The sequence below is a fragment of the Solanum lycopersicum genome, chromosome 4, assembly GCF_036512215.1.
Source record: "Solanum lycopersicum chromosome 4, SLM_r2.1".
NCBI classification, from domain to species: Eukaryota; Viridiplantae; Streptophyta; class Magnoliopsida; order Solanales; family Solanaceae; genus Solanum; species Solanum lycopersicum.
The window spans coordinates 1,427,861-1,452,527 of record NC_090803.1 but is presented as its reverse complement, the minus strand read 5'-3'; the positions used below and the strand labels follow the sequence as shown (position 1 = coordinate 1,452,527).

The 24,667-nt window shown below is 30.9% G+C and overlaps 2 protein-coding genes across 2 annotated transcripts; both read left to right on the top strand.

Moving 5' to 3' along the window:
- Positions 1-9,255: 9,255 nt before the first annotated feature.
- Positions 9,256-9,813, top strand: LOC104646741 (uncharacterized). Its single transcript, XM_010321120.4, has one exon. The coding sequence runs from the start codon at positions 9,256-9,258 to the stop codon at positions 9,811-9,813; it is 558 nt and encodes a 185-aa protein (XP_010319422.2).
- Positions 9,814-11,958: 2,145 nt separating this feature from the next.
- On the top strand, positions 11,959-22,637 carry LOC101249452 (ubiquitin receptor RAD23c). The gene is made up of 12 exons (XM_004236917.3): positions 11,959-12,325; positions 14,906-15,067; positions 15,851-15,904; positions 18,837-18,907; positions 19,719-19,838; positions 19,929-20,106; positions 21,232-21,384; positions 21,482-21,550; positions 21,657-21,704; positions 21,792-21,901; positions 21,985-22,066; positions 22,167-22,637. Exons 1-12 carry the CDS (start codon positions 12,260-12,262, stop codon positions 22,281-22,283), a joined length of 1,230 nt encoding a protein of 409 aa, XP_004236965.1. The 5' UTR covers positions 11,959-12,259; the 3' UTR covers positions 22,284-22,637.
- The last annotated feature ends 2,030 nt before the right edge of the window (positions 22,638-24,667 follow it).

Below are 24,667 nucleotides of genomic sequence, written 5' to 3'. Positions count from 1 at the left end.
TTTTCTATTTTAATTTATGTAATATAATTTAAACTTCAAAAATATTTTTTATTAAATTTGGATAGTGGATTTGAAGCATTAAGATATAAAAAGTAAAAGATGGAATGTGTAGACCAAACAACTATCTCTACGTATATCAAAGTTGAGAAAAGAAGTATAACTTTACCTTTTTTTAATATTTAATTATTAATTGACAAATTAGACGTATTATCTTCGATTCTCTAAAAGTGATATCAAGTAGTAATTTTTTAATAATTCTTTTAGCCGGATTTTAAACTATATTAATTATTGGAATATGTATTTTAATTATATAAATATTTAGCGGATTAAATGTCCACCATTTTAATAAATCTTTTTTAAAAAAAAGCAAAAAAAGTAATAATTATTATATTATATCGTATTCTATTATTTTTTAAGGAATATAACATTTTAAATGATTGTATCGTTCAATGTCGTTAGATAATATCACTTACTGATAATTTGAATTATATATTCACAAGAAAAGATAAAAGTACGGCACATGATAGAACTGCTCTCATATGCAAGGTAAAAAGGTGAAAGATCATTCAATTATTAAATAATAAATAAAAATTAAATAAGTAAAAAAAATTTAAATAACAACAATCACATCACATCGATCATTTTATGAAATAAAATACTTCATCATTATCTAACAATAAATTTAAGTTATATGATATGATAAAATTTAAATAAATATTATATATAAACTAACTATTATCTAAACGAGATGTAATCAAGAAAATACTATAATGGAATAGGACCATTATGTCAATTATAATATGGCATGTTTCCACACCATAAAAATTTTCGTATAAATTAGTGATTTTTTTTTTTTATAAAGTAAGATCATCTATTGAATTTAGACCAAAAATAATAATTAAAAAAATCATCAATTTAAAGTCATTATTGAGGTGTGTACCATGCTTTTCTTTTAAACGTGGCCATAATTTTCCGACCCTAGAAATAGGCCCTCCATGTCTACCAAAGTGGAAATCAACCAATTTGATAAAAAATAAAATAAAATTTTATATATATATATATATATATATATATATATATATATATATATATATATATATATATATATATATATATATATATATATATATCCTTTTTTGGTGGATCGGAATAAAAAAAACAAAAATATGTGTCCCAACTTTGATAATGTTGTGATCAATTAGTCATTAAGTAAATATTATATTAAAAATATTTTACACTACACAATAATTCAAATGATTCATCTGATTTTAAATCGTAAACATAAAAAATTATATGTTCAAACAAACATAGCTCATCACAATTTGTGTGTTAAGAGTCAACATAAAGAACCACTTCTCTCCCTAGACTTTTTCCTTAATGGCTCGAGCACAACAAATAATTTATTACAGACCCTAATTAGATATTTATATAAATTTTTATTTTAAATTATGTATGTGATTATGTATATTAGAGAGATTAAGACAAAGTGGATTGTATGCTTACTTTAACTACTAGACAAAAAGAATAAAAAACATTTCGAATTTATGAAGTATAAGGTAAAATTAATTTTTTTTTTTCATTTTATCTTTCAGTAATAATAATAATAATTGTTCTTGAATATAAACATCTCAATAAAATAAATATTTAATAAAGAAAAAATTAAATACTAATAACATAAATAACTTGAGAGTTGAGACCAAGGAAGCACTTAGGTATACATTTGTTATATATAATATATACACTTGCGCCGGACAATATGCTTAAAATTCCTTAAATATTGTAGATGTTAGGTTTGATTATATATAGAATTAGTTGATTTTTTTAAATAAATCAAGTTTTTACGTGATATTTGGAGTTTTAAATTTAAGTTTGAATAAAATTTAAGTTGCATACTATGGGATTTATTCGAATTTAGCGCTTTCAATAAAAAAAATTCTTAATATTAAAAATACATAAGAATTCGATAATTATTTCAACAAAAAATATTTAACTATTTTTCTATCATTTGTCATACAACTTTAATTGAATTAACTAAAAAGTAATTTTATCGAAATATTTATATTTTATTCTATAAATTAGTCAATCACTAATCACTTCAAAAATAAAAGATTATACCTTCTTTCATTTTTCTTTGTTCTCTTTGATTTCTTTATCAAAATTCTTATAATTTCTTCAATCATAAAAGTTGTTGATAAATAGTAACGATGATATATGTCGACATCTACTCAAATAAATAATAAAATTCATCTCATATGACCAGCTGTAATAATTGTACCAATAATAACAACCAATTTCGACTTTTCATCTATGTTTATGTGTTCATATTTAACTTAATCTTAAGAAAATAATAAAAATAATAATTAGATAATATTATTTATGATTAAATAAAATTCTTTATTATTTTCTTATTTAATATTTATTATTATGGTCGAATGCATGAATGGAAATGTCAACTATTGGGATTGACAAATTAGGTTTGCTAGATCGACTAATTTTCTTGATTAAGTTTAGGCTGTGTAAATTGTTAGTACAATTTTTTTATATAGTTATTATGATAATTAAAGAATAATATATTAATATTTTCAAAATATGAAGAAGAAATCACATTGATTCATTGAGTATCTTCTACATACCTCCTTTCCACCACTATTCCATAATCCTTATCCATATCAATTATCATAAAATATTTAGTAAAATTTCATCAATTTTTATATAATATAAATGAAATACATTCTCAAATTTTATTAAGTCAAAGGAGGGTTCACGTCTTCCTATTCCATCTTTTCTCGAATCTCCTTTAACGGAAGAAATAGAAGCTCGAGAAAGAATACCAAAACCTATTTCTAACACTTTCCTCAATTTTTTATTAAGAATTTTATATTACTATAAGATTTTAAGATCATTTGTTATACATTATGTGACAGACTGAAAATAAATTGGGATGTATATAAGTTTAGTTAATTAAGTAGAAAAATATTTTTAACCCTGTTAATAATTTAAAAATAAATTAATAATTTATGTCAAATTTAAGACCACAATACTTTTCTCTCATACTTCTATCTCACGAAAATAAAAAGATTGTTTCGGAGGAACCTTGACTTTGAGCATAATGTCATCAACAATATCATCCCACATTCTTATCTCTTACAGTATTTGTTAAAGATAAATATTGTCGAATTCAAAAGAAAATTAAAACATATTTTTTAAGATTTGTATTACTATTTGCAGGCACGGTCCACACAATAAGAATGGCTGCATGTATATCCGATAACTTTCAAAAAAATAGACAGGAATTAACATATACCTAATAGTGCACCCACAGAAAACACAAAAGTTAAACAAGAGATATCACTGGACCAGAGTTTCAATCCTATCCACACAATAAGAATGGCTGCATGTATATCCGGTAACTTTCAAAAAAATAGACAGGAATTAACATATACCTAATAGTGCACCCATAGAAAACACAAAAGTTAAACAAGAGATATCACTGGACCAGAGTTTCAATCCTAATAAAACTTTCAAAGTCTTCAAATCGTGAATTCACCTCTAACTATTTGACTACTAACCAAAATGTAATTTAAACGACTTTTGTAGGGTAGAATAGACATTACAACGATTGAAATTTTCTGGAAATTACTAACATGAAGTGGGACCCACCAAGATATGTTTTGTGGGTCCCATTCCCTTGTGAAAAGTCACCAGCTAAGCTATCATAAAACTTGGATTTGGTCTCATAAATATGAAAACTAATGCTCCTTTATTATATCATAAAAATTCGTTTGATAATAACACTTCAAAATAAGAAATCATATTTCAAAATCGAATAATATATGTTTATATACTAAATAAATATTTAAAAATTATTATTGCATATAATTAATTTTACGAGATATTGTCATTTTCCACCAATAATAAACATTAAATAACTTTGTTCATAAAAATTAAAATAAAACAAAATAAATCATCTCTTATATAATTTACGTATATTCTATTCCTTTCGATATTATCGCGAAATAAAAAGGATGGAGGGGTCCTTTCCATATACTCATCATATTCATGTGTAACATGTTTACGTAGGTCCTCCAAATTTTCCCACAATAAGACGTTCCCTTTAATTTCCTCTATCTCTTGTTTTTTCTAAACTTTTAATAATACCGGGGTATTCACAATAATCAGGTAATTTATTTTAATATTTTATTAATTATCATAACAAAATATTATAAAAACTATATAATATCACATAACATAAAGAAATAATCCAACCCCACCTTTATTTGACTCGCTTATCTTTACTCTATTTAAAGAATTTTTTTTTTTGAATAATTACTTAATTTTGACGAATTAATTGATATTTTGATATAATTAATATACTTTAAATTTAATATTACATAATTAACTTTTTTTAAAAAAAATTCGCATCAAATTAAAACAGATTAAATGAATTGAAACGAGACGATTATTATAGTATGGAAATGCTTAATGTATCACTTGGACAATAATAGCTTATAATGTAGATTATCATTAATCACAAATAATTAACAAGGAAACTAAGATCCAATTTATTTGATTAAATATAGAAAAACATAATACGAAGCAAAGTAATTTGATTTTGTCGGTAACATACCAAACATGAAAGAGTATTAATTGACTTATTAATTTTTATAATATAGTTTATTTTCATCTTCAAGAACAAAGAAATGAGCTGGCCATCAAATTAATGCTTAACATCTAAGCATTAATTAACCTTATTGTAGTTTATAGCAATTTGAATTATTGTTTATTTGTCACTTTCTTCCTTGCCCATTCCGTTACACATGGTGGAATTATAAACACAGATACGAATTCAAAATTTAAAATATAAGAAATTTTATAACAACACGAGACATGCTAGATTCATTCTATTTAAATATTTAAAATTGTAAAATCTACTTACACTAAGTGTTTAAATCAAATTATAGTATATTTATTACATTTAAGTAATGAATTGAAATGATAATATACACTAATTATGTATTGTTTACTTAGTAGTAAAAACATATGTAAAATGATATTTTTATTTATTTCCTTCATATAAATTTGGGCATTATTATTTTCACTTTTTTTTTTTTTTGGAATTTTGTATGCGTTATGGCTCGTATTATTATTTTAACTTTTTCCACTCCAATTTTATCAAATATTGTCCAAGTTGTCCGTTCGTACAATTCCTAATGCTTTGTCCTTTGAAAGAAATTTTTTATACCTAAATTCATTTTTTATTCTCAATTTTATACTGTATTTGATATCTATATTGGATCGGAGCTTTACATTCGAATGTATGCAGCTAAGATTCTATTTAAAAGAACGCTTCCTATCAAAATATTTATATATATAAAGTTTAAATTTAAATATATTTAATTAAGAAAGAAATATCGTTATTCACACTGTGATGGCAATCCTTTGGTAATTTTCATACCCAAATTCTCTTGTGAGTTGCGTTTAGAATTTGGAGTTTAGGTCCATATCTTGCCAAACTAGGCCACAAAGAATAATACCAAAAAGAATTTATTAGCTGTCTTGGATCTTGTTTTTTCCCACCAATTTATGCAAATATTCCTTTTAGATTTTTGGAAATTTCCAAGTATTTTAAGTTATGGAAAATACATATCCAAAAAAAAAAAAATTGGCCAAAAAATATGGTCGATTTATCTGTATTTTTCTCGCTTCATATTACTTGATTCTAAATTTGACATGCTTTTCTAAAAACTTTAATGTTATTTTTATGTGTCTATTATATTAAAGATAAAAATTTATTTTTATTCATTCAAATTGAAAAATTAAGCCATAATTTATTGTTTTATACCTATTTTATTATTGAATACTAGTATTTGTTTTAATATTTAAATGACTTATATTAATATATAAAATTATTATTTTATTTATTATTTTTAAGAATATGTTTAGTTAGAGTATATAGTATCCCTTTACTTTTATGTTCTTTTTTAGGTAAAGTTGAAGAAATATCTATTGTTCACTATTTATAGAAAAGTGGAGTGCACGAAAATTAAATTAAACGAAAGTTTTATTATAATACCCTTTAGTTTTACCCACGATTTTATGCAAAAATATTCTATTTTATATATTTGGAAAATCACTTTCCGTAATCTAATTTGATATTTATATTTCTTTTTGGAAAAGTGGAATGCACGAAAATTAAGTTAAACGTAATTTTTTCAAAATTAAAAAAAAATCTTTGAATAAACGTTAGATTTACACTAATACATGGAAAAAAAATTAATAAAAAATTGGGAATATCTAATGGAACCTAATTTATTTATTTTTTGTCAACAACCTTAATTAGCAAGAGATGAATAAATTTGACTTTAAGAAATGTTTTAATGTCAGCTCTTTTAGGTAAGGAAAAGACATATGGATTTATGGAATATTTTAACCAAAACAAATATGCTAAATTTAGTTGAGTAAAAATACAATCATAATTCAGATGACAAATAAATTTAAGAATTTTTATTTTAATCTATCATGTTGTTGTCAACCATTTTATATAGTTTGTCAAAGTATTATACTTTGCTACTTGAAAAAAAGGAAGTAAAATGTTGTAAATATATTTATATTTTGGATGTATATGTATTTTTTATAATTTATTGAAGCAAACAAATTACAAATAACTTACAAAATCGCTCAAAAACTCGTAACAGTTTTCTCTTATAGAGTTTTCCTAAGCTAGCGGTCAAGCTAGAAAACTTTGCAATTCAATTCAAGAAGGTACCTTGCCATCAACTTCTTTAAAAGTCTCGTGGTAAAAAGCTAAATAAGTTTAAATTAAATGTTATAGCTATAATTTATTTTAATCGTAATTCACAGGAAACATTTATTTTTTTGCCATCTGATTTGATACAATTAGTTATTTTATATATTTTGGTGTAAAATGTGTTTTTGTGTGTAAAGCGAGAGAAAAGTGTATATACAAGCATATATAATTTCGTCCTATACACTTATAATTATACAAAATACATATCTTATATACAAATTATAATGTATAAATATATTTATAGAAAACTGAGCAATTTGTATAAAACTGGATGTCTCTAGCGAATTATACAAATTAAAAACTTAATAGCAAATAATTTTTTTTTTATCGAACACAATTATACAAACTATAATTATAATATACAAATATAATTTTTATATTTGTTTATAACAGTTAGGAGAAAATATAATATTTTTTTTCTATAACATGATAGTCAAGGACCCAATACGGAAAAAACTCACTAGAAATAAAAAAAACAAACAATGAGTTGAATCATTCCAAAGAGAATATATGTGCATATACAAATTACGTCTTAATTTCAAAAAAGATATAATTCAATATTATGAATTTTCATTTTTAAATATTTTTCTACTTATTCACGTTGCAGTCCAATAACAACAAAAATGGTCATTTTTTTTGTAAAATAATTCAGATTCCCCCTCAGTTAGTAGATAAGGTCGGATCTGACTCTACCATTATCAAACCAATTTAATTAGATTTGTTTTGATTAATGCTTAAAATATTTTCTAAACATTAAAAAAAGGGAGAAAAAAGGATTCCAAATATATTTGAATTTGATCAAAATTGCTTAATTTTGGGAGGACCAATTACCCACATATACTATTTAAGTAAGTATATTTTAAAAGTATATACTCCTTCATTTTATAAAGAATTACCTGAATTGATTTGACATAAAATTTAAGAGTATAAATTATTATTTTTTGTATCTTGTGATCCTAGATTAAAGTTAGGTCGAATGTACAAAATTATCCTTTGATCTTGTATCCTTAAACATGCCACGTAAAATTAATTTTAAAATGTTATCAAAAAAGAAAAAGGTTATTCTTTTTGAAACAGACCAAAAAAAAAGTAGGTCATTCTTTTTAGGGATAATTGTATATAATAGCAAACTAATAACCTAAAATAAATAGAGTAGCTACGGTTTGATTTAATTGTGCTCCATAGCAAACGTTAGCCAGAGTTTATCAGTCCCTTCTCTCCCAAAAATCTCGCTCGCCACTCTCCCATTCTCGATCGCCATTCTCCCTCTGCTCGCCTCTCTCGCTTTACACAGAAATGTATAAATTGTGTTTCCGTTTTGTATAAAGCGAGAGAAAATTGTATATACACATACAAAAACATATATATTTGTGCTATACACTTAATTATACAATTTACAAATATTTTACTTCAATTCAATTGTAGACAAATACAATTTTTATACAAATATTGCAGCGAAAAAGGCCAACGAATTATACAATTGCAGTGAAATACAATTTTCTCTTGTTTTATACAACAAAATGGTATAAATTGTGTTTGTGTTTTTGTATAAAGCGACAAAAAAACATATATTTCTTCCTAACTTATAATTATGCAATATACATATATTTTACTTCGATTCAATTGTATGCAAAACAAAATTTTATACAAATATTGAAGCGAAATAGGCAGCGAATTATACAATTGTGCATTATACAATTGCAGCAAAATAGACCTGCGAATTATACAATTATATATGTATAGCGAATTATACAATTTTATGTTTGCTATGGAGCACAATTATGCAAACTTTGCTATAACATACAAATATAAAAAATTTTGTTTGCTATATATGAAAGTTGACTTTCTTTTTAAAACGGAGGTATATACTTACTTAAACAAATTACTACTCATGATATTCACATGAAAATATATTTTTCTTAAAAATATATTACTAAAAATTACGATGGTAAAAAATTTCCTCGTAAAATTATTTCTATATTATTACTCTTACCCGATACCAAACCACCTCGTTAATTGACTAACCCATATAGGTCCATACTACGACAAATTCCGTACTCCAAGTCTGAAATCAAAACCAGCTAATCACGGAATATTATTTATATTACTATTCACAAAGTACCCCACCCCCACCACTTACAAAAAGAAAAAAAAAATTAAATAAATCTTCTAAAACACACCACCAACACGTTTAAACATAAAGTTTCTAAATTAATTAAATAAAAATAATTTTTTTTTTAATTTAAAAAATAAAAATCTAGAGACGACCATAACTGCCCCACAAATAATTCCCACCCACGCGCCGACATTACATCATTTTACTCCACTTTCTCTCTCCTCTTTGTCTCCACTATATAAACCAACTCTTATCTTCCCTCTCTCCTCACTCAAAACCTTTTCAATTCTCAAATCTAAGCACGTGTATTACACGCATTCTGCGAATTTCTATGGAGAGCATGATGAGTAGAAAGAAGAGAGTCCGAGTTGAATCGGAAGAATCAGAATATAACTCACCGGAAGTGAAGAAACTCAAGGAGAATCTGTTGTACGATCTCACCGATGACGATGATAGCTCCGAGTTTTGCACCACGAGTCATGATTTCGATTCGTTCATGAAGAGTTTCGAAGAAGAAATTACAGCTTCTCCGTCACCGGCGAAGGTGATGGAGACGGAAGCGGTGGATTTGACGGCGGATTCTGATGAGTCTCAGCCGGAGTTAGGTTACCTTCTCGAAGCGTCGGATGATGAACTCGGACTTCCTCCGGCAACGGCGGAGGGAAGTGAATCGGTAGTCGAATTGATCGGAGTTTCACCGGATTCAATATGGGAAGTGGAAGAGAGAATTCCGAATTACGATTCGTTCGAATTGGGGATCGCTGATTTAGTGGATTTTAACACTGGTGTTTGTGAATACGTAGCACTAGATGGATTGTTTGATCATTCGGATCTTGGTTTCGGGTCACCCGATTTTCTATGGAGACCCGAGACGTTACCGGCAAACTAGGAAGTGTAAATCTTTTTTTTTTTGGGGTTTTAATCTTCTTTTTAATTATTAATATTATTTAATTTAAATATTAAAAAGCAAGAACAGAGTATACAAATTTCTGGATATTAAATTTTGAACCAAAAGATAGTGGAATTTTATATTTATGAAATAAATTATAGAATTATCGGTTAATATTGAATTTTTTTAATATATTAGAAAAACATGTTTTTCTTTGCGGTAAACATATTCACAAGTATTAAATAGCTCAACGAATGGGCTTCTCGATGCTGATCTCTATTCCTAAGGTTCATACGAGGACGTTATGTCATCACATGCCCCCATTTTTTTTTTAAAAAAATAGAGTTTTGATCGACTTTTTGTGTATATGCATGAACACAAATATATAAATATAACATTTTTTATACATCGAAGATGAAATTAATTACGAGATTGACAAACAAAATTAAGAGTTGCTCAAGGCACCACGACACTTGACACAACGATCAAGTCAAATAAAACGATATTATTTTTAACTCATTCTTTATCTTATGTGAGTATAAATAAGAAGAAATCTAACATGTTTACGAGTGTAGTTGGGCATCCCATCATGAGTCTTGACCATTATTTAATAGTGTAGTTATTACATGTTTAGGGCATTTAAAAATAGGGGGAAAATTAATGTTTATTAAGAGAAAAAAGTATCCATTCCACATAAACTAAATATTATATATCATCAAATTGGATTTATTGCACTCTATTATGTATGGTAATTTGCTTAGTGTATATTGAGTTACGTAGAGTAATATTTCATATAGAACGGTATATTTTTGAAAAATTCCTTCTAACAGAATCAGTCACATTATGTGTAATAACAAAATATGAATTTTCTAAATTGCCTTTTGACATTTTTTAGCAATGTCAGACTAAGATTTGGTCTTCGTTCCGCATTTAGGGATAAGACTTGAGACTTGAGTCTCATGTTTTGAATGTCTCAAAGCTCGATTTATTGATCTCGATCACGATCAAGTGGATCATTTAAAAATATTTTTCGATTCGTGGTAAGGTGGACAATTAAGATAATTGGGTCATCTTATGAGAAGCATGGCCCAACCCACTTAAAACCAATTTTAGCCCAATTCATTTGTCCAAATAACTTTTGAACTAATCTTTGTCCAACCCATATATTTTGTTGTAGATCCATTGTGGATGGGCTTTTTCTCTTTATTTCCATGCACAATTCTTAAGAAAGTTTAATGAAGAATTTTTTTTTTGGCAATTCCTCTTGATCCAAATATTTTACTTAGATGTGATAAAAAACTCTTTGTAGATAATTAACTATCACATTCAAACCAAAACTTGAAGGCCACTATTCAATATGTCAATTTGAAATATATCAATAAAATGAGTTGAGACATGTGTGTATATATATTCTAAAGAGGGAAAAATTGTAACAATATGTGTATATTAATATATGTATATATTATACACTAAATATACCTTGATTAATGTATTATAGACATATTATAATAAAAAAACAAAAAGAATGAGTGTGAAAGATTAAATGGCTATGATGAGTACTGACAAAAAATGTATATAATGAAAGGTGCATCTATTCTGTATCTAACACATATACTATATGCAGTGTGTGTATATATATAGTGTATAATGCATATATAACTTATAACATTTACATATAAAAAAAAGAATTAATATATAGATTTTTGTATACAAAGTAAATATCATGCTCTCATATATATATATATATATATATATATTCCTAATCTTTCTTTCCCTTTTAGATCTTATAATTTTAGGTTAGGTGGGTAGACTTGAAGGTGCATGAGGCTATTACAAGGGTGGATGAGTTTGATATATATCACCACAATTTCATCTCCAACTACAAAAATAGCACTATATTAAATCTCCATCATAATTTATGAATTTCATTTATTCCTAAACCAATTGATTTATGTTTTTTAAGCCCTGATAAAATTGGAATAAATAAATAAATACATCAAAAAAGTACAACGAAAAGAATTGTTAATAGAGAGAAAATTATTAAAAACACAATAAATTATTAATTTCATACTCAAATAATTGATAATTTTAAAAATATCCTATCGCGATTATATATAATATAAGTCCTGCGTATAACAAAAATCTAGCTAGCTGATCCTTTCCTTCATTCAGTCTTCAACACCTACTCCCAATCTTTCTCCTTCGCCTTTCACCACACGCGCTACCCAAACTACCCAAATCCTTATCGCGTGTCTTACACGCACATATCATACGCGTGAAAGTGTCTCCTCAGTTATTAAATATATAAAAAGGCCTGTACTCTTTTAACTCTTTACTTGCACCTTACGGTCCTTTCTACATTATTCTTCCTTCACCGTTGGGCTCTCCGTCGTCCTCTCCCTCTCGTCGGTCGGCGATCAAACTTTCCGGTGACGGAATAACAGATATGAAGATTTTTGTGAAAACTCTCAAAGGCTCTCACTTTGAAATTGAAGTCAAACCTGAAGATACGGTCCGTTTTTTTTTTTTGAACTCTTTATTTGATTATACATGAGCTGATGATATCAGCGATGTTGTTTGAATTCAGCTTGTTTTTACCATTTTTTTCGGAATTGAGGTTTGTTTTGATTTGTTGACGTGCTTTGTGATGCATAGATGTGACTGACTGTCAGTAATGACTGATTCAGTCGGTTGCTGCTCTAATTTGTTGATTAGATTCCGAGTTAGGCGATGTTGAGGTTTGAATTGAAGTGGTTTTGGTTTTGATTTGAGTTTTGAGGAGTTTCTGATTGTGTGTATTGGGTATAATTAGTGGATTCTTTTTTAAGTGTTTTGAGATTGTGCTATAGTGCTGGTGTTGCTTAGTGATTTGTTTCTTCAGGGAGGCCATTTTGTTGTCGGAAGATGCATCTATGGAAGTGTAAAGTACTTCCTCTGTTGATGTACTCTTGGAAACATATCCTGTGTGACTTGTGAGCTTGGGCTGCTTGCCAAGTTATAGCTAGTTTTAAGCCAAAGAAGAGCCTGCAATAGAATGAAGGAAGATAGTTAAATTAACAATTATTTGAATTCTAAATATTAGACGACGACGGTTGCAGAGGGTCCATGTAGGGGCAGTTGGTTTTTGATGGCGAAAGGCAACAAAAGGCGACAAGACAATGCGGTCTTTTTGAAGTGTGGCGCGAATTATACCAAAAATTTTGAAGTATTAAATTGCTTATATAGTAATAAAAATGTCTGTAGTAATAACATATTAGCAAATATTTTAATTCAAAAACTGAAAATAGAAAGTAGATACCGAAAGTCTAGAACTTGAATGAGAAAAAAACAAAACAAAGTCAAAATAAATATGAAAAAACAGAGGTAGAAGTGACTCAAAATTCTGAAGGAAGAGGAAAAAGAAATAGAAGAAGAAATCTGTGGAAGAAAAGAAGAAGAAAGAAGAACTATGTATTGGTTGGACTTTGGAGTCGCCGGAAAAGTATGGTTGGTAGCCGGAGAAGTCTAATCGAGTCAATTGGCTGGAGTCGCTGTCGCAGTCGCAGTCAAAGAGTTGCGAGAAAACCGTAAAGTCATCTTTTAACTTTTAGAATTCTAAGTTAGTAACCTTTTTTAAGAAAATACAGAAGGCGACACGTTTCTTGCCTTTGTCACCATGGCGTCGCCTTTTGAAGATTGCCTTGCCACAAAGCTAATAGGCGATGAAGGGTCGCCTCACTTCGCCTCTCGCCATTGTGACTAGGTGATGATCGCCTTTTACAACACTGCTTCGATGAATCCTCTGAAAATTGTTGAATAGAACGGGTGGATATTTAATTTTAAAAAAATAATGGAATGGATAGATATAGACATTCATATAGCTGACTCCAATTGGTTTGGAGTTAAGTTGTTGAGCTGCTGTACTCTTGGAAACCAAAGACTGACATGGAAGGGCGTGGTTTCTTCTATCGGCAGAAAAGAAGTTTGGCTTTTGCTAATATGGTTGAAATTGCATGACATCCGGATGAAGTTGTGAAGTTTGAAACAAGGTTTTGCTAATACGGTTGAAGTTGCATGAGATCCCTTTGTAGAAATTGGAAGAATTTGGAAAACTAGCCCTCGTTAGATTATTTTGGTAAGTTGTATTTTTTGACTAGTTTCTCACTATTTAATGAAGTAACATCGGTATTTTTTCACTGCTGCAAAGAAACACAGTTGCTGGTTACAAATCAGTGTTCTGATAGTTGGTGTCAAACTATACTGTCAGCCATAGTTGCTCTTGATGTCCAACCAATAATAAGGCGTTTGGACAAATTCTTTAGGCTCAACATAAAAGTGTTTCTCAGTAATCAAGTGCTATTAGCAGGATACATTTCTATATATAGATTCAGCAAGTAGATAACAATTTACAAGTTTGTATGTAACTATGAGGTCCAACAATGAGGTACAGAATTAAATCAAAAGGTATGATAACAAAAGCAGAATGAGCAAATAATCACAGTTATTCAAGGCTGTGGCATATCAGATATCATACAATTGCCCGACTTTGGCATATGATCCTCAAATATATTTGGTCGCACTCAATAGCCATTGTGAACTTAAGCAATGTGCCTTTGCGTAGCGAGGTGTTACTATCTCAAGGGTGGATTTATGCTTTCTTCAGAGAAGTGTGTTCATCAAATGATGGTGGACAAAGTAATCTGAACCAATCATCCATTCTTTTTTACCTCCACTTTTAGTAGGGTTAGATTGACATTGACAATGTTGTATATTGGATGCAGTAGTTGGTTATTTTATTTCTAAGTTGATTTTATATTTACTAATAAATTCATTTACATTTGGTACTTTCTAATTTAATAAATTGTAAACTTCGCTGCAAAGAAGCATCCGTTCATATCTCGCTTTTGCTTCAAGCCTCATGGACCTAGCCCCCTTTTTTGCTTTTCTCACTTTTGGTAACCCTGATTACTCTCTCGCGACCAAACTTTTGGACAAGGATCTTTAGCTGGATTGAACTTATCTTAGAGATTTTAGCTCTTGTAATCTTGTCACAATGAAACTTCAGATCATGCAGTACATTAAATTCACGGCTTGAATTTTCTGTATTTTTTAGGTTGCCGATGTGAAGAAGAACATAGAAACAGTTCAGGGTTCAGATGTATATCCTGCTGCCCAGCAGATGCTTATCCACCAGGGGAAGGTACTTAAAGATGGGACAACACTCGAAGAAAATAAAGTTGCTGAAAGCAACTTTATAGTAATCATGCTGACAAAGGTAAATATGAATCATTTTCTTTTTTCTTCTAATTTTCAGTGTTATTGGTATAGTTAACTGCATGAACATAGACATCATGTTGGATCTTTACACCATGTACTGGGGTTCTCTTGGGGGATAGAGTGGTATAAAAAGAATTGTTCACACCTCTATTTTTTTTATAGAAAAAATACTGACTCGTCATTGATCATTTGATGTAGTTTCAATACGCATGTGTATATGTTTGTTCTTTTTCTTTTTAAAGGTCTGATGTAAAGATTCCTCTTCCAAACTCTTTTAACTCCATATGTTAGAATAGTTACCATCAAGTCTCTGCACCTGTCCTTTATTTTCTGAACCTTTGTTTTCAGAGAAGTGTATTTTGTTGAGTATTGCCCCTTTTGTTAATTCCATGTGTTAATGTTAATAGCTAATACTAATGTATTTGGAGGATGAGCTATTGCACCTGTCAAATAGTGTGTGTTATAAGCCATGATATGTTTAAGTTGTTTGTTTATTGGACTTGTATAATGTATTGTGCATATAGGGGCACACAATGGGTTCATAAAGGTCTTGAGTGATGGTAATTGCTGCACATACTAAAATTATGAAAAACAGTGTATACCTACCCTGTTTGGATGCATACTTGTAAACATGTCCATGCATCACAATTTTAAAAATAAATGTCTCATAGTGTACCTATCATAACTTACGAATAAAGTTATGACACTCAGAGGATTACTACATCTTTTTTATTTATATTTGTAACTTTAGTTTGTTACTTGCTGTTGCATGGAATTTCAGAGTAAGAGCTCAGCTGGAGAAGGTTCAGCTACTTCAACTGCAGCAACAGCTAAGGTTTGCAGTGTGATAGCATTTTCGTTCAATTGAATTACTTGGTCTTGCATTTGTCCCATATTTATCCAAGGTTGGTGTAGATCAAATCTAACACTTTTGGGATCATATTGATAGAGGTAGGGAGAAAATCTGGATCAGTTCCATACTATGAGCTGAGTGTTTAATCCTAAAAAGACACAGCATACTGGAAAAGCTTTTTCCTAATTTTTTCTTTTGATATGTTTTCTCAGAGACATTCTCCTACCGTGGTATGTTTGATGTTTTGCTATCAAGGTCTTATGTATAATAGATGAGGACTACTGGATTGCCTAACTCGATTGACTATCGACTAAAACATCATTTATTCTTACTTTTGAACTAGGTTGAAATTTTGCACAGGAACAAAAGAAAAATACCTTTCTAGAAAGGGTACTGGCAGCTACAACTAGTTTTGTTTTTCTCTTGGGGAGTGGTGGGGGGTTTCTCCTCACTAATTCTGTGATTTAATGTCTAGTGCATTGTTCTGATATTTGATCACTGACTGATCATGCATGAGCTGCATGTGGTCAAAGTTTGTGACAGTAAACAGAGCTACCCGTACAGATCCTACTTTTGTCAGTGTGGTAGTGACTATTTGGTGGTAATGCTTTGTTCATGTGAAGCCTTCCGTACGAGATTTTGCCTGTTATGCCTATAGAAGCTTATATATTTACTGAGGTGTAGACTATGTACATATCAATGCAACAAGTTATTTCTTCTCAAAATGAATGTGATTGTAGTTCTTGCTGCTTGGCACTTCATTTTCTTAGTTTTATTGTGAAATATTGTTCTAGTAGTTGACAGATTTAGCTGTTGAGGAATCTCTTATCAGGATTGTTAGTGGTTCCTATTGAGTTACTTGAATATTTAGATATGATGTTTGTAGCTGATCAGTCTCATCATTTTTGGGATGGTGAGCCTGTTTTATGAATATGAAGTTACCTATCTCTGTCTCTCAAAAAAAAGGTTCCTGATGGTTATTATTATTTAGGTCATTATAAAGCTAGTGAATTTCGGTATGACGACACTTGGTGCTTATGTGATAAGGGTCTTGCTTGTGTGTTTGGTGTGGAAGGAAATTCTTTTGGAAAATATTCTCCTGAAAGTAAGTTAATTTTTGACAAAAGCAACAACATGAAATAAAGAGCTGAAATAGTTGTGGAAGGAAAGTGATTTATGTCCCCAAGTAAGGAGAGTTATTTCCTTAACCTCTTAGTGAAATGTTCTCTTTGAAAAATATTATCCAAGCAATCAAACATCAGAAAGTGGTTTATTTTCCCTCCTACCTACGAACTCAAGTCTCTATTATTTTCTGAAGGTGATGAATTACTTAATAGAGCTCCACATTCCTATACGTTTAAAATATATAAAACAGAAGTCCTAGGTTAATTGAATTTACTCTTGTCTAATTGGTATGAAGACATTATTATGTATAATGATATTTTTCCTGAAAAATATTTTCTATATATTTGGTTGAGTGTAAAAGTTGACTGCTTTTGTAGTAAAAAAGTGAATTGTTACTAAAAGAGATAGTTCACTTTATTTGCCAAGAGGGAGTAACAAAAAACAGGCTACAAATCCGGGACTTATTGGTGAATACAATTTACTGTAGGCTAATTTTTATCTTTGAAGCTACTTAAGAGGGTGTTTGGTGTCATGTAAAATACTTTTCATAGAAGTATTTTTGTATGGAGAAGTGGAAGATGCGGCATAAGGGAAGCGCTTAGCTATGCACTCCAATTAGCAAAGATAGACAAGAGTATTTATATAGTAGTCGAGACCTGTTGGTATGAATCATGATTGAGATGATTGTTAAAGGAAATGATTTTGGCCTTAATAGGCATAAGTTGTTTTCTTCCAGTTGATGCAAATATTTTCCAAGGCAAACAAAATATTTGAAAATGATTATGTGAAGGAGCAACAACTGTAACCTTGGGTCATTTCATTAGAGGTTATGCAGGGATCAATAATGCAAGGGTTGTAATGCTGGAATATGTAATGCATGAATAGTTGTTTAAGGATTGTAATGCTGAGACTATATCTTGTGAAGTCGCATTGCTTGTGGAATGCTTAGTTTAACATATTACAGATTAGTATACACTGCATAATATCAGATTAGGGTTACTTTTCTAACAATATAAAGTCTATGAAGACTATTTCTGTCATTTTAGGGTTTCTGATCCATGTACTTCTAGTACTTTCATTCTTATTCCACATTCTATTCATCATATAATAATCCCTCCGTTCCAATTGAAATGTCTCAGATCGTCTAGCACGAAGCCTCTACTTTATCAAAATTAATAAGATTGATAAGGCACAACATTTTAAAGAAAAATAAGAGAGATGTTCGAGTCTTGTTAAGACAACAAGATTTGCGTTATGTACCACAATGCCCTTTGAATCTTGTAGTTTTGAACAAGCATGTAGAATGTTGGAATTAGAGATGTTCCAAATAGAGAAAGAAGTTTTCTTTGTTGAACTAGTTAAGAAGGAAAGTAAGATGCTTAAATTGAAGTGTAGAGATTACATAGATTTGGAAGTAACTTATGTGGGTAAATTTATGAGGAAAACAAAAACTTGTAACCATTGTATAAAATAATGCTCGATTTTATGTAGGGATTAAATCCCTTTAAACCCCTGACCAAGTATCACCTTAGTAATTACTAATTAGCATTATGCGAGTGAGAAGTAGTTTCTCCTTTATTTGCCATGGCTGAACAATTCGACTGTTGAGGTTTTTTGGGTTACGGTGAATGTTGACATCATTGTCGAAAATGTTTTCAAGAATAGTATAATCTGCAAGGTAGTGTGATGGCCGCTGCCATCTGCAGCATGTGCCCATGTGTTTACTATAATGCTGTTCCTACTCTTAACAAGTTTACTTCAGTTAATTATATTTGATTTGGACTTGTAGACACCACAGTCAAGTACGGCAGCACCTAGTTCAACTCCTGCATCTACAGCTGCTCAAGTCCCAGTTGCATCGTGAGTTTTCCTACTTCAGTATCATATTTTCTCAAACATATTTTTCACTTTTGCATCACTTCTATTTGGCCGTGCAATTTGGGGGTTTGCCCTATTATTCCGATTAGCAGTAACGCCATGATGTAGTATTTTTGTCCATTGAGATAAAATTTCATCTGATGAGCTTTAGACATCCAGGTCTTGTGGAATCACACTGGGTATGTTGTTGTTGAGCTTTAGACATTTAGGTGATGGTGACTATATATATGTTTGAAGAATGCAGACCCAGAACAATGTATGTGATTAAACATGATGAGAAGTTTATATTTCCCGTCATAAATTTTTGAAATAATACTTGTGAAAATTACTCCCTCGGTGATGTTTGACTGGGCATCAAGTTTAAGACAGACTTGTGAAACACATTAAAATTACTGCTGGCACTTGTTTTAGACGTCTATGACATTTTTGTGGATGTATGAGCATATCATTATTGTAATAGGAAGTATAAAGTGAGAGATTCTAAATATAGACAGGTATTTATATGCGTTAAAAAAATATAGATAGGTGTCCTTCTAGGAACAAGCTAAATCGAGGGGGAGTGTCGTATACAATGGATCTGAGGGGAGTAATAAATAAATAAATAAAAATTTGAAGGATTTCTGAGTTTAGGTTTAACATTTGGAAACAGTGTTTTGTTTAAATTGTGGCGTAGTGCCTTGCATTTTAATTTATTCTCCCCTTATCCCTTTTATATTGTTTCTCTCCATTAACCTTTATGGGAATAGTGAAAGCATTTCATACTCCTCACTTGTGATTGTGTGCTATTTTTCAGGCCTGCAGCAGCTCCCTCCCCAGCACCAGCCCCTGCCGCTGCCCCTGCCCCTGCCCTTGCCCCAGCCCCAGCCTCAGTCCCAGTCCCAGCTCCTGCTCTTGCTCCTGCATCGGCTGTTGTGTAAGTATATTCTTCAAGGAACACGTTCTCCTTGCCTTTTCTGCGAAATTGTAAGAGACCTTTTACTTAAATGATCTATTTATATGCCAGGTCGGGATCTGATGTCTATGGCCAAGCTGCTTCAAGCTTGGTTGCTGGTAACAACCTTGATGGAGCAATTCAGCAGATTCTTGACATGGGTGGTGGAACGTGGGATAGGGAGACGGTTGTTCGAGCCCTACGGGCAGCTTTTAACAATCCTGAGAGGGCTGTTGAATACTTGTACTCTGTAAGTTTGTTAGTCCTTGGTCGCATACTAGTGTTTGTCAATTTTTCTTTTTCTTTTTACTGTTGGTTATAATTCTTTGACAGAATATTTCAAGTTCCACAAATAATAATAATGGCTACATTTTTTACTTATTTCTGTGAATATTTCCATTTTTATGCTACTCATCCTTTACAAAATTATTATGTTGCATTATTCAAATAAATGTAGCATTCACTCAATATATTTAATATTAAGACTACTTTATCAAAAAAAAAAAAAATTTAATATTAAGACTTAACAATATAGTTAACGGAAGAATGTAACTCCTCAATGTTGGCTCCCTTTCTTTTAAGCATGCATCCTTTTCCTCTCCATGCCTTCTGACTAAATCCCCTTTTCTTCCCCAACCAAATGAATGTAAAAGCCGCTCTTCCCTTCCGAGCTCAGGCTCTTTCATCCTCTCTCTTCTCGGTTCCCCAGCCTGCCCTCTCTGAATCAGCAAGTTGGTGACGCTAAATCTTCTCTCTCCCATTATCTGATTTCTGTAAGTTATTGCTATCGTACCAGTGATTCTTTGGGTGCTTGTGCCATGATGGCTTTTACCATTTTGGGTGTGATGGTATTTTTGAACTTGGGCATTAAATGTGGGAAAATGGATCACTGGCTGTCTGCTTATTTGTCTTTCAACTGCATTCTTGCCTGAGTCACTCATGTGGAGTTAGAGACCGTTTAGATTAGGAATTAAAGTTGGTCAAACCTGCTTCTAAGTCGGTTTCAGCTTTTGGGAATGTTTGGCAAATTTAAAGATAAACTTAAAAATAAGTTTAAAATGTTACTTTTTAAAAAAGTTATTTAAGTTTTAACCAAAAAATTACTTCTTTAAAAAGTTAGAACTTTTTTTACGACAACCCAAACAGGCTTGTAATCTGACAACCAATTTGCTGGTGCATACTGTCTGAAAATGATGGTAGAGAAGTAGGTGTGTGTCTTGTAGTCATATAGAATTTGCTGTAGTTCCTATTTTGTGGCTAATTTTGTTTGCATCAAACCATTAATGAATGGGTGGAAGGCTTTAAGCTTTGCTCAAATACCACGTCTTACTGGTTATATCTGTTGCTGATCAAGTTTTTAAATTCTACTTAATAGGGTATTCCTGAGGCAGCAGAGGTCCCTCCTGTTGGAGGAAGTCCACCCAGCGTGCAGGCAGGTAATCAACCGGCTCAGCCTCAACCTGCAGCACAACCAGCACCTGTTCCTGCAGGCGGACCCAATGCAGATCCCTTGAATCTCTTTCCTCAGGTAGAGCGTTTAATTCGTGTTTTTACGCTCTTCTTTTGAGGGGGGAGGGGTGGGGCAAATTATTTTGGGGCAAGCTTTTGACATTCTGTTCACGCAGGGTCTTCCTAGTGTGGGATCTAATACTGCTGGTGCGAACACCTTAGACTTTCTAAGGAACAGTCAGCAGGTATGCGTGTGAATTTCCCGACCTTCACTGCCTGCATAATCCTTCCTCTATTTCATTCTGGAAAGTTCATTTTATTTAAGTTCATCTTAATTATTGTCATTCTCAGTTCCAAGCTTTACGGGCAATGGTTCAGGCCAATCCACAAATTTTGCAGGTTTCACTTCTCAGTTCCTCTCTAGTTTGGACCATTTGTAAAAATTCTGTGTGTAGGTTCTCTTTTCAATGTTTCCATTGTTGGCAGCCCATGCTTCAGGAGCTAGGCAAGCAGAATCCCCACCTAATGAGGCTTATACAGGAGCACCAGGCTGATTTTCTTCGCCTTATCAATGAGCCTGTTGAAGGAGGAGAAGGGTATGTTCACCCTTCTACATTCAATGATTTTGATACAAAGGTTATGTTTAGTACTAATTCGTGTTCCCCTATTTCGATATCAGCAACAACGTACTGGGCCAGCTTGCAGCAGCAATGCCACAGGCTATATCTGTAACACCCGAAGAGCGTGAAGCCATAGAACGTGTAAGTGATCGCTGACATGGTGGTGGTGTATTTTCGTATCTATATGCTATCTTTCCTTTATTTTAGGACTGACTTGTTTTGATTTCCCCTCTTTTTGCAGCTTGAGCAGATGGGCTTTGATCATGACCTTGTACTGGAGGTTTTCTTTGCCTGCAACAAAAATGAGGAGCTCGCTGCTAACTACCTCTTAGATCACATTCACGAGTTTGAAGAGTGAAATCGGGGTTGGGATGGCTCTTTTGTGTAGCTTCCCTTGCCACCCTCTCTTTGACCCACCGCAAACATCTTCATATATGGTGTGGGTTCTAAGCTATTCGAGTGCTGGAGAGGGGTGAACTGGAAAAACGTAACTAGTTATCCTGTTTGTTACTCTTCTCCCAGCATTGGCTTGGAGCTCATTAGGATTATCTTTATACATAGTTTGTCAATTCCTCCCCCCTCTACCCCCAACCCCCAAAAAAGAAAAAAGAAATCTTCCCTTTGTTGAGACTCGAACATTTCACCCAGATATAACCTTTTCAATGTGGACAGTCCATATCTATTGGTAATTGCATGCATTTCCCATTTTCAATTCTGGTTTTTGTTGCTTGATGATCACTATCTCCTCTGTGTGTGTGTTTCGATCTATTCCGAAAATAAAATGAAGCTGCACTTTAATAGTTTAAACTCTGTTTTTGACTTTTGGGCAAGTTATCAGTCATATACGTGTGGTCTATAAGGAAAATAATCATGGTATATAAATTATTATAACTTGTATTCACCGTTTGGTTGTAATTTGAAACATGCATTAGAGGGTGAAATGGTGATCCTCTAAATCATTGTTTGTGTCAAGGATAAGACTTCTAATCCCATGAGGAGTTTTGAGGTGTCTTCCGTTTTCTTTTCGTAATTGATTATCCAAGAAATATACATCTCAAACACATTTTCTATAATGAATTTCAAATTGGTTGATAACACGGTTTATAATCTGTATATGATGTGTAAGATATAAATAAGTGGGTACACTTGATTTATTACTTTTGAGATTTGGTTCACCTCAAATACCAAAATTCTCCATTTTCCTAACCTTGAAATTTTAACATGTCTCTTCAATTGGCCAAGAGGACCAAATAAATTTGATTGACACGTGTTGTGTTTTAAGTGGTCACTTAATTATATATTTTTTCAAAGGATTTGGCTCACCTTCGATACCCAAGATGTGTTAGGTATGAAAACATATTTTTCTCAGAATTTTTTTTTTTAGGAGATGAGAATGGAGGTTACTAGTGGTGGGTGAAGATGAGGTGTGTCAGAGGGTAAAGAAGACACAATCAATATGAAATGTCATTTGTTGAGCGTAAATGAGTTAAAATGTTATGATAAATTAAACAAAATACCTTCTGTTTGTACCAATTTAAGGAGGGGTCCTGAGGTGTCTTCAAAATATGTTACAATAGTAAGAGAACTATACATCTCCGACATATCTCTTTCAAAAACCAACGGAGCCCCTTTTGTGAAGAAATCTTAGAGAATGTTCGACAACGCAAAATTTGTTTGGGGAAGAAATCTTAGAGAATTTAAATGAATCCACTTATGAAAATGTCATTCTTAAACTTGATATCATGAATAATGATCTCGATTATCACAATAAAATGAACGTTAATAACCTATTGGACGAGCGAAAATGATAGATGTTCAGAGGTCTAGAGCTTAGATGAAATTGTGGATACCATTAAAAAAATGTGATGATAAAGTAGAAGATGATAACTACCTTTGAAACCATGAAACCAGTTACAGGTAAAGAAACACTTAAAACATTTAAAACTCTCCACAATTTTATGGTGTAGTTCATAAAGACAACACCGAAACTTTTGAATCCAATAAGAAAAGTTAGAGATGAACTTCAACAAGATTTAAATTTTAACAAAAAATAGAACATAGTAGATCAGATTTTGCTAAACTGTCTTAGATATATTTATATATCGGTCTTCCAAGAATATATTATCTTATCGAAAGGAGTAATTTTTCCATTAACCCTAATTGAAATTAAAGAAAAATATTTTTTAAAAAAAGGTTATTAATTATTCGAGAATTAATTTAATGAGGTTTTCCTATTGTAGATTTGATTTAGTCTGTTTTTAAAGATTCATTGAGATCCCTACTTGCCAAAGCAAATCTTCTAGAATGTAGTAAATAATTAATTACTTGGCACATTGTTATTTAACTTAAATGTATGTCAAAATACCTCAAGTTTTGTGGCCTCATTTATTGGGATCATACTACATGATTATTGTAAATATATCCATAGAAATGGATTAACATATAAAATATGTTATTCAAATACAATAATATTTATTTTAAACCATGGCTAAAACTTGCTAATTATTCATCATACAAACACAAACACACACAGATTATGTATGTGAAAAATAATTATCTTTATATTATTTGATTTTTTCCCCTAGTTTTTCATTTAATTTTCTCCAAAAAATTATTTAATGCTCATGAATATTGGATTGTATATTTTTTGGGGGAATAAAGTTATTTTTCAAAATCTCAAAAGAAAAATTGACATCATGGAGAATATGAAAATTAGAAAGAACATTATAATTCTGATTTAAT